This window comes from Podarcis filfolensis (genome assembly GCF_964270895.1).
Source record: "Podarcis filfolensis genome assembly, chromosome: 5".
Lineage (NCBI taxonomy): Eukaryota > Metazoa > Chordata > Lepidosauria > Squamata > Lacertidae > Podarcis > Podarcis filfolensis.
In genome coordinates, this window is record NC_139608.1 from 74,289,068 (window position 1) to 74,299,614 (window position 10,547).

Sequence of the window (10,547 nt, forward strand, 5' to 3'; positions counted from 1 at the left end):
TGAAAAGTAACCATATTGATAGAAACCATCCCAGTTCACACACTCCATGCAGAACTAGTATAAACATGTAGAGATGGAGGTTGAGGTTTCAGTACACATTCTGTGGGCAGAAGCCAGTGGAAAGTTCTCCTTCATAAGTGTTTTTGAAAAGAACCAGGGAAGCTTTGCAAAAGCATGCCTTTAATTTTAATTCCATGAGTGCTAGAGACATACCATTTTATCCGTATGTTCTAAACATGTAGATTTTTTTTTGAACTTCATGCACTCATTCTTGTAGGATGGGTGGGGAGAGTAAAAAGTTTCTTGAAGAAATGGAATCACATTCTAGTGCAGAGGATAGACATCTAATGAGTTCTTTTAATTTGTTTTAAAAAGGAGCATGTACTAATATAACAGCATTACAAGCAATATGAATGCTCGTTATTACAGATGAATTATTATTGTGCTTAGTTATTGCCTTCACATTTGTATAGGCTAGCTATCTTACACCTAATATCTGGCACATGCGTAGCTACCATGGAGCGCAAATGTGTGCTAAATCTCCCTATTTTTTGGTGTTTGCGTCTATATGAATAAAATTTGTTAAATTGGAAGAGACATTTTTTTGTCCAAATAAATTGTTCTCTAATATTTACTTCAGCAAATACTTCATGGATGTTTTTGTTTTGATTTTATTTTATTTGATTTTTATTTTTTGCTTGCTTGCTTGCCTGAATCAATAAGATGATGGAGGGGTGGTGGCTTCAAATGCTAATAGTAGCACTTCTTTGTCACCATGACAACAGGCATACTGACCTATGTGATTGTTTAGTTAGCTTCAGGGAGACTGGAGATGTTAAGGCAATGTCAGTGGTTGCTGCTTCCTGATTGGACAGCTAGTTGATTAAGGTTAGAAGGACTCCCTGACTTGCCACATGGTTTCTATGGTAGCTGCAATAGTAAGCCTAAGTTGTGGAGCATTTTTACACTTAATCATCTTCCTTTTTTCATTCTTAAAGGTATGAATGCTATTACATTGTGCTAATTGTGCTACCTGGGTAGGAGTTAAATTGTGTGATGTTCTAAGTCTGATAGCTCAAAACATAACAACATAAAATTCTATATATCAAAATCAATCTAGTTGCCCCCCTCCTTTTTGAGAAAGAGAGAATATCACTGTTGGGATTGCTAGTGAAGCCTTACTTTTCTGTAACTTTCTGACTTGTTTCAGGTAATGGTTGTAAGGCAATGGGGAGAACAAAACCTTGTCTGCCAATCCTTCATTTATTTGAGTGCAGGATATCACTAAGCTTGACACTATGGCATGGCCAGTGAGCTTTGCCCAGATGTTTCTAAGTTTATATTGTTCTCTATCATTTTGTTTCCCATGTTGTTTCAATTTCTTAATTTTAATGAGATGAGGCAGCTAAATATCAGAATTAAGTTAGGGTTGTTTTTTTACTGCAAGGTATTTACTGAGATACAGGGACTCTCGGTTTCTTTTGACAGATATATTTGTGCTGTTTTTAACGACAGAGTAATTTTCAGCTAATATTTTTCTAACGTGATAGACTTATTAAGATTGATAAAATTATAAGTTTACTCAGTAACTATCTATATTTAAAAATCACTCTCAAAACTAAATTATGTAGAGTAGGCAGGGGAAACCTCCACCTTGTAGGGATCCTAATTTTGTCCACAAGGTTCTCTTCCCTAAGTGATGCCCACCTGCCCCACATCTGCTATCATGTCAAATGTGAGGCAGGTAAAGACTTGGCTACAAAGGAACAGTTGGATGCCTTAAAGTACAGATTGGCACTGACAGCAATCCCCCCCTCACTAGGATCAACTGCAGTAGGCAGTTTCTGACCAGGAGCTCCTGAGGGCAACTGATCCTTGCAAGCCCCACTTTCGGTATGGATCTTCCTTCGCAGCCTGGTGATGGCAGATGACTGACAGGTGGAGAGCTGCACCCACCTATTAAAGTGGCCTGCGGGATTGCTCAGTTCTAGCTGGCCTAGCTATCCCTGAAGTTTCCCCTACCCTCTGCATCTGGCAATTTACATCTGTAGATGGATCTGCTGTAGCCATTGGAATGATTCTTCTGTCCCTCTGCATGACTAGCATTGCAGCTGTTCAGGCAGGCAGGTCTAATACCTGCTCTGGTTCCTTTCTAGCCTTGGTTTCTAAACTTGTCTATTTTTTATGTGGAAGATTCAGCACCATAAAACTAGTGTATTATAAGAAAGGGAAGGGAAGCTAGTTCTCCTGGTACTTCCAGGAGCTTGAAAAGATGACACACCTTGGCTTGGAGCATGGTAATTTCACTTTGGTGTTCTGATGTTTGAGACAGTTGGAGAGTCAATGAAATGTTTATTTCAAAAGGCACATAGTTTAAACTGGAGAGACAGACACAAATGTGCACATCTTGTAGCAGGTATTTTTTATTTTCTTGTAGGATATTTTGAATAATCTTGATTCATGCGATCTTGAAGATGATGATCTTATGCTCGATGTTGACTTACCTGAAGACGCACCCTGTGATAATGGTTAGTGAAATAATTTGAATATGTTTAAATGCTTTATTGCAAATTCCCTTACCCTGGCTACTTTGGTTGCCCATCTCTCTTTCCTTGCCAGCTATGACTGTCATTTCCTGAACTTGGGAAACATCCACAGAGGTACCATCAGCAACACTGAGCCCTGTGTTCAGCTTCATGGCTTCATTCAGGGGAAATTGCTGCTCCTACTACTGTAATACAGCTTCTAAAGCATCCTGTTCTGAAAACAGCATTTCCTTAAAACCTTTTTCAAACAGTTTATGAGCACTAATTTTACTTATTGTCATGGCTTTCAGCTTTCAAAGTACTTTTAAGGAGAATTCTTGATGTGTTTTGTATTGCATTCTATATAAGAGATTTTTAAATAATCACATACTTTTTTTGTGTAAAAGCTCAGCCAGAGTGTTAAAGTATTTTATACAAATACTTTTGGCTGTCTTAGGATTAAGTCGTGAAAGCTGTTACTTGTAGACGGAGTTCTAATATCTGTTGAAGAATAGCTTTTAATATACGATTGTGTTGAATGTTTTAATGCACCTTACTTTATACTTGTTAGATTCCTCATAAAAAGTTTATTAAATAAGTTTGTTAGAATAGTTCATAGGGCTGTATTTTACTTGTTACATTTTGGAGTCTGTGAGGGAACTTGCACTCTATTTATAGCAACCGTTCTAGTGCAGCAAGTATGTTCTCAGTGAGCAAGGCGGTAGTTCTAAATCACAGGGTCAAATTGGGCTCATTTCCCAACAATACGCAAGCAGGGAATGAGCAGGAAGGAAGGCCTGTTTACCACGGTCTTATGCAAAACTATGTCTGAGTAGGCAGTAGAATAAGACTGCTCAGTTTTATGAAAAGCTTCTCGTAGCCGAGGCCTGACAATGTGAAGAGAAAGTGTCTGGGTAAGTAAAAAGCCTAAAGGGTTTCTTGAAACTTTTCCTTCCTGGCAGTATTTTTCATTATTATTTTTTACTTGGCTTTTAATAGCTTGTAAGTAGCTGCCAGTCACAGCTTTCACTGACTAATCTGTTGTTGTTGTTGCTCGTGCAAACTGAGAGATCTCTGAAATCTCATTTTCATTATGTGATAGAATGTATATGTTAAAACTTTTTTGTATTTAAAAAAGCTTTCTGTTTAAACATTCATATATCTATCTTGCCATAAAATGAAATGCTGTTTCTGTTGCTTTTAAAGGTTGCTCTTAAATCTTAGGATTCTGATGGCAAGGGAATTACTCATTACAACAAAAAATACTGCTGAATTCTGTCAGCATCAGTTTTAAGTTTTGATTACTTCTTGTCCTTTGTGATTGAAGCAATAAGTTTCTTAACTGAAGTAGTAATGTGACCTTGTGGATGCAGTTATTTAAAACATATGTATCCTGCCTTTTGCTGTTGAACTGATGAACAACAGTAATTAAAGTCTCATCACAGTTTTATACAAATAATTAAAAGCACCAAGTGAGCAGCAGTAGCAGTTGATAACACAAATTTGTTGTACATCAGTTCCTGTACTTATTTCCGTACATCATTGTAAATCAGTAATGAGTTATATCTGGCAGCCACTTTGCATTTCTGGGTGATCATATTTCCATTTAGATGAATATTGAAATAGTTTCTATTATCTATGTAGTGGATTGTGAAAATATGAATCGTTATGAGCGGCCAGAAAGAAATATTCGACAGCAGAAGGAGGGGTTGTGGAAGAGGACACCACAACGATGGAATGCCCAAGACCATTATCATCTTGGTCATACTGACCATTGTTCCCATAGTAGAAATGATCTGAACAGGTAAGGCCCTTACTTTTCACTCTTTTTTTGTTGTTGTTAAAACTATATATAATAAAAGAAAATTATTATAAATTAGTTTGGAGATGGTTTTTAACACCAGTCAGATTAAATCAAATAAACAAGGATTATTTGGTGTTATGTTGGAGGGGATGCGAGGAAACAGAATTATGTTCACATGTGGTGGGGGTGTAAATATGTACAACTTCTTTGGCAAAGGGTGTTTAAGGAGATAACAGAAATCATTTGGTTAAAGCTGACTGAAAGTACTTAGCGCTTGTAGTCTACAGTTTATATTGTAGAAAAGGCTACTTTTTCTTGCATATACTGTACATATGCTGTCGAAAAACAAAGGTATCCTTTTTTCTTCAAGACTATTTGAGCCCTATGCATAATTGATTGATTTAAGGATGGAGTGATAGCTGTAGTAATATTTGATTGGTATTAAAGATTTCAGAATGTTTCTCTTACTGAAGTACATCAGAAGATTGTCTATTAAAACATTTCTAAAACACTTTTCAGGAGCTGCAACTATTTTGACTCTCCTCCTGTCGGTCACCTTGAAGGATATGGAGCACCAAGCTTGTACCCACCTCTGAGAAGTTTGCCGGCAAACACTGTGATGCTGGATGAAATGACCCTTCGGCATATGGTTCAAGACTGCACATCTGTGAAAACTCAGTTATTAAAATTGAAAAGAATATTTAATCAGGTTAGCAAGTTTTTAACATGGGAATTGAAGGGACACTTGTCACTAGTTTGTGTTACGGTACTTGATGCTAATAAGTGTGTGTGTACATACATGCCACCATACCAACCGACCTAACCCTCCTTTGATTCTAGTCTTTATTATCAAGTAAAACACTAGGGTGGCTTGATGTTGTTGTTTTTTTTTAAAAAAAAAATAGCGAGCAATCGTATTTCATTTGAATTAAATTGCTTCATTTGTCATCAGTGTTAGAAACTGAAATATGAAAGCTAGAAGCTAAATGGCACTTTAAACCTAGGTTATGGGCGCAACAACGGAATGTCTAGGCACACTCTTTTTTTAACAAGAATACATAGCTGAAAATGCAGCTAAAATAATACGTTCATTTTTCACATGGTCTAGTCCTTCCCCTGCCCACCCCCCTAATATTCTTAAGAGGGTCTCATTTCCAGTCTTCAGAGAGTAGCTGGAAGTGGGGAGGCAGAAAAGGTCCTCCTTTTCTTCTACTCTGCAGTTTTAACCTGAAATCTTAAGCGCAGTACTGTGCCCAGTGCTCAGAAACTGCTTGTGCTAATGAAATTCCCTGTTGCCGATGAGCCTAGAACAATAGGAGTTTCGAACACTGTTTGTGATATAATTGTACTCAAATCCATGGAAGTGAAGCAAAATCTTTTAGAATGTCCTATGTCACTTCATAAGTTCTCCTTCATGCAAGGGGGAGCAGAAGTACATGTTTTGCCGAATGTGTGATGTGGTTCTGTCATGGGGAGGAAATAAACCTGTGTACAGGGGGTTAGATTAGGTGTGAGGAACCTTTGGGCTTCCAGATGCTGCTGAACTGTGACCCTCATCATCCCTGGCTATTGCCTATGTTTTCTGGAGCTGATGGGAGTTATAGTTCAACATCTGGAGGGTCAAGGGTTCTCTACACCTGCTTTAGATGAAATAATGGTTGTGAATGTTCTAACACTTCTCAACAATAATAATAATAATAATTTTTATTTATACCCCACCCTCCCCAGCCAAGGCCGGGCTCAGAGCGGCTTACAAGCAATAATAAAAACAAGTTGAATGATTACAACTTAAAAACAAAATTAAAATACAACATTAAAATATTGAGACATTAAAATATTAAAATGTAGCCTCATCGCAGGAGAAGGAAAAGAAAAAAGAAAGAGAGGGAGGGAATCAAATTGGCTCCAAGCCAAAGGCCAGTGTAGTGCTCATATTTCTATGGTGTTAGTTCACATGCACATGGATTGTTTTTCTTCTGCATAATAATTTGAAAAAGAAAAAGGTGTGATTGTTAGAGAGACTTGCATACATAGCTTTATTGATAGGATCATACAAAGCTTTAGTCACAGAACTGAAAATATGTAAGTTAAATTGAGTGTTAACCTAATTGTTCTGGACTGGATTTGCAAATATCTAGTCTAAGCCTCGTTAGAGAGAGGGAGGCCTGCTTCTGAAGTTACTTTGCGAAAACAATAACCGTAAACGTCATCCGTTTTTCCTGCCCATAACTATCTTGGCTCAGCCTTTCTATTTTTGTACCTGTGAATAACATACCTGACTTTTCTAAGTACGAAAGGACTTCAGCTTCAAGAAACCCTACTCAGTAATGGACACTCTAGCTGCCCTCCCTCTAGTCAGGTCCTCTGGCAAGTAGAGTACTGCTGTTAGCTACAGAGCAGCCTGGATGGAAAGGCAAAACGCTCCTTCCTTTAGGAACTGTGCTTCCAGGGTGCTTGTGTATGTAAAGCCCTGCTCTTAACTGCCAGTCTGCTATATTATTATTATTATTTATTATTATTACAGTTGATCTGTTACTCACCTGGTAAACCACTGTCTCAAGGCCATTTACATGTAAGATAATTAAAAACGCAAAAACAACAGATACATTTAAAACAATACTGAAACCCCAACAAATGGACACTCATGGGAAAGACCCATTTACCCAGCTGGGAAAGCCTGCCAGAACAAAAATATAAAGCACAGCATTTTGAAGGCTTCCTCCTGCGCATCTTTCCCTCTCAATTACAGCTGTGTCTAAGAGCACTATGTAGTGAAGGAACAGTTTTCAGTACCTGCTCCTCAAACTGCTTTTTCTTGGGGAAAGTGAAATAAAACATCACATCATTGTGCCCGCAAGTGTAATGTGTGCTGCTAGTACAAATTATGGTACATTGGTAAAATGTATGATTAATTGAAATCTTCCATTTTCTAACATATCAGTACAGTGCTGGCTTTGTAGAGGAAGTTTGCTTATTACAGTTATGATGTCACTAATGATGAGGTCCCTTTGAACAGAAGAAGCCCAACATTCTTAGTTCTTAAAAACAACTAAGTAGTCTATGGTGATTATGTATCTTTCAGCTAGTCTGGGAAGTATAAGAAGAATTCAATATATGCCATGTAGACGGAAAGTAAAATTGGAAAAAAAGGTTGTTTTCAAATACTCGGAATATTTCAAGGGGGGCTTTTTTAAAAAAGTAACCATATGTAACCTGGTCTTTTTTGCATGCACAAAGGTGCTACACTGTATGTATCCTATCAAGCTAGGGATATAGTGTAACAACCTATTATGTGTGGATCCTGGCTGGAAATAGTGATATTCAGTTTGCTGTTGCACTCCAGTGAGAACTAGGCCCTAATCCTACCTCTGGACTATACCACTTCAAACTGCAGGTGGGGGATGCTCACATGATTGAATGTCTTCTTGTATATAGAAAACTAGCAAGCCGAGTAGAAGGTGCAGATATCCCCAAACACCTTTTTTAAACATTCATTTTAATTGTTTTTTTATACCTATTGGTGCACTGTAAATAGTGTACAGTAGAATACTTCATGAAGTGAACATCACTTGTGGTGGAAATGTTTTGAATGGAGAAACCCATTCAAATGTTTTGAATGGAGGAACCCATTGAATGGAGGAACCTTTAGTAGTGCAGCCAAAACACAAATTTACAATCTCAATCTTACCGAATCTGTTGCACTAATATAACCAAAGTGCCTGGTTACACATAGGAAATAGTTTAAAGGCAAGCTTCACTTTTCTGTAGTTCAGTAGCCTTCTAGGATTCAAGATTCCTGTAAATCCCTGAACCAAAAAAGTTTTGGTGAAGTGGAATGGTATAACACCCCATAGCTATGTGACCTTTTTATAATTATTCAGCAAACAAACTAGAAGTAACAAATCAAGTTCCAGCCCTTATAATTCTTGAATAAATCATTGTGTGGTCTAGGCATTAAGAAACACTTTCTTTCATCTCTCTCTCTCTCTCTCTCTCTCTCTCTCTCTCTCTAAGCAGTTTCATAATAAAGCTAGTATTTAACATGTTGAATACTGCTAGGGGGGAAAGTTTCTTTGAAGATGGCTACCAGAAATCGTTTGACAATTTCAGGAACCTGATAGATTCTTAGTGCTGAGAAACTAAAATGAAAAGTAAAATCAGTGCATACAATTTATTAGCAGATCTCACTATCTAGTTTTGGAAATCTGTGTTTGAAATAAAACTCTGATAAGATGGAACCGTTTGGAAACTACCAGATCTCCCAAGGTCAGTTCAAAATGTCAGGAATAATCCAGGAATTAGTAGTATTTATCATTCAAATACTATAGGATTTAGGTGCTCAAATAAATGGAAACCTTTCTCTTCTTGCAGAATGATGAAAATGTGTCACTCCACAACATCACATTTTCACTTCCTTCAAGCCCAGAACTGCAGGAGCCTGAACCAGTTTATAAGGTAAACCAACTGTGCTTATTTCAGAGTTGACCCTTTTGAATGAAGGAGCTAATGAAAAAGCATCAAGTGTGTAGGTCAGCACTATTTATTTATTTATTTATTTATTTATTTATTTATTTATTGAATTATCTTGTTTACCCTTAGTAGGTATGACAAGGAGAGGAGTTCCTTTAATTTTTTCTTTCTTTGCAAAGCAGCTGCAAACTCTGCAGACTGTTTTGAGAGATAAGAATTGTGGTGGGAAAACTGGGCAAGCAAAGAACCATGTTGCTAGGCAGAATGAGGAGAGAAGACAGTTTCAGGAAAAGCACCACTAAGAAACACTTGGCCTAGGGAGCAGGTTTTGTTTTCCAGCTGCTGCTGCCACATGTATTTGGTAAGAGGCTTGGGCAGGATTGCAAACAAACCAAACTTAAGGGAGGATCTTAACTTCAGACATAATGTTGGAGTAGATTCAGGGAAATCAGATTAAGTCTATCTATTTCAGTAGGTTTGATGTAGTTTGATATCACCCAGTGGTCTGTTGCCCCCAAGTAAGCTATAGTTAGTTGTCCATTTAATTGTCCAGAACTTTCAAACCATAGCTTAACTACCAGTGGTGGAGCATTCACCGCCTGTGTCCAGGGCATGCATACACCAGGGTACGTTCAGGACATGCTGTGGGGTGGGGTATGTTGCCAGAGCGACCCCTGCCCACTGCTGTAAAGCAGGGCACACTTATGGGGCACCACAAGCTGTTGCAAAGCAACAGGCATCACCCTGGCCCCTGCAAGCCCAGTGCTGGTTTTGCGAGTGGCAGTGGGCTCACAGGGAGGGTGTCATATGCTGTTGAATCCTTCTCACTGCACCCTACAGCTGGAGGGCATCTGAGGACACAACAGCTCACCATGCGGCAGAGCGCCGTGATGCACTCCCCCCAAAAAACTGCCTGGGGTGATGCCCCCCTCAGCCCCCCATTCTATGCCACTGTTAACCATGATACCAGAATGTGGCCAATATTTGCAGTTTTGTTTTGTTTTTTGTTTTCGTTCTCAACATTTGGTAATGAAAATAATGCAGAGCCTAAACTTTAAAAAGCAATTTGCTCCTAGACAAAGATTTTACTTTCGCTCTTCCCCGACCTCCTGGACAGATAAGAATTATATTTATCTACTTCATGGAAAACATTAAGATCTCCACTTTTTGTTTGCCAGACTGATGATTTGCTGAATGAGATCACACAGCTTAAAGAAGATTTAAAGAAAAAGGATGAAACAATCAAACAACTAGAGCATCGGCTTGTGAGTATATTATACAGTATACTCTGCAGAGAATGTGATATCTACCATAATTTCTATAAATCAATGTGACAGCACTTCTTGTTCACTTGCGTGGGACTAACTTCAATATTTAAGTCAGTGGGAAATCCTTTTATAGGAGCTGCTTATGTAAATTGGAGCAGTCACAGGAATTCCTGGATCCGGAGTATGATTCCTTAGTGTTCTTACATATTATGGCCATGTGCTGTGTATGTTAACTTTAGAGCACAGGATTCTGAAATAACAGGAGTTCAAACCGCACCATTATTCATTTTAACATATCACAATGTCAATTTATTTTACTCTTAATGCAGCTGCTTTTACCAATTTGTATCAAGTGATAAGATTTGTCATGAGTAATCTAACTATACTTTAAAGAGCAGCAGATGATGTTTCTTACAATGTAAAGCCTAAATTACAATATTAACACATTCAGGGGAACTATTATGGAAGGAGATATTTAAA

General features: G+C 38.0%; 1 protein-coding gene across 9 annotated transcripts in view; it reads left to right on the top strand.

Annotated features, from left to right (window-relative positions):
- CCSER2 (coiled-coil serine rich protein 2) overlaps nucleotides 1-10,547 on the top strand; it is a 57,949-nt gene that overhangs the window by 20,100 nt on the left and 27,302 nt on the right. For all 9 annotated transcript variants that reach the window (XR_014548294.1, XM_083614637.1, XM_083614635.1 and 6 more), the window contains 5 exons: nucleotides 2,438-2,528; nucleotides 4,170-4,329; nucleotides 4,849-5,038; nucleotides 8,701-8,784; nucleotides 9,978-10,064. Coding sequence is in view for 8 of the 9 variants with exons in the window: in XM_083614637.1 (XP_083470763.1) it covers nucleotides 2,438-2,528; nucleotides 4,170-4,329; nucleotides 4,849-5,038; nucleotides 8,701-8,784; nucleotides 9,978-10,064 (612 nt within the window). In the remaining variant the exon portion in view is untranslated. The remainder of the gene's footprint in view (nucleotides 1-2,437; nucleotides 2,529-4,169; nucleotides 4,330-4,848; nucleotides 5,039-8,700; nucleotides 8,785-9,977; nucleotides 10,065-10,547) is intronic.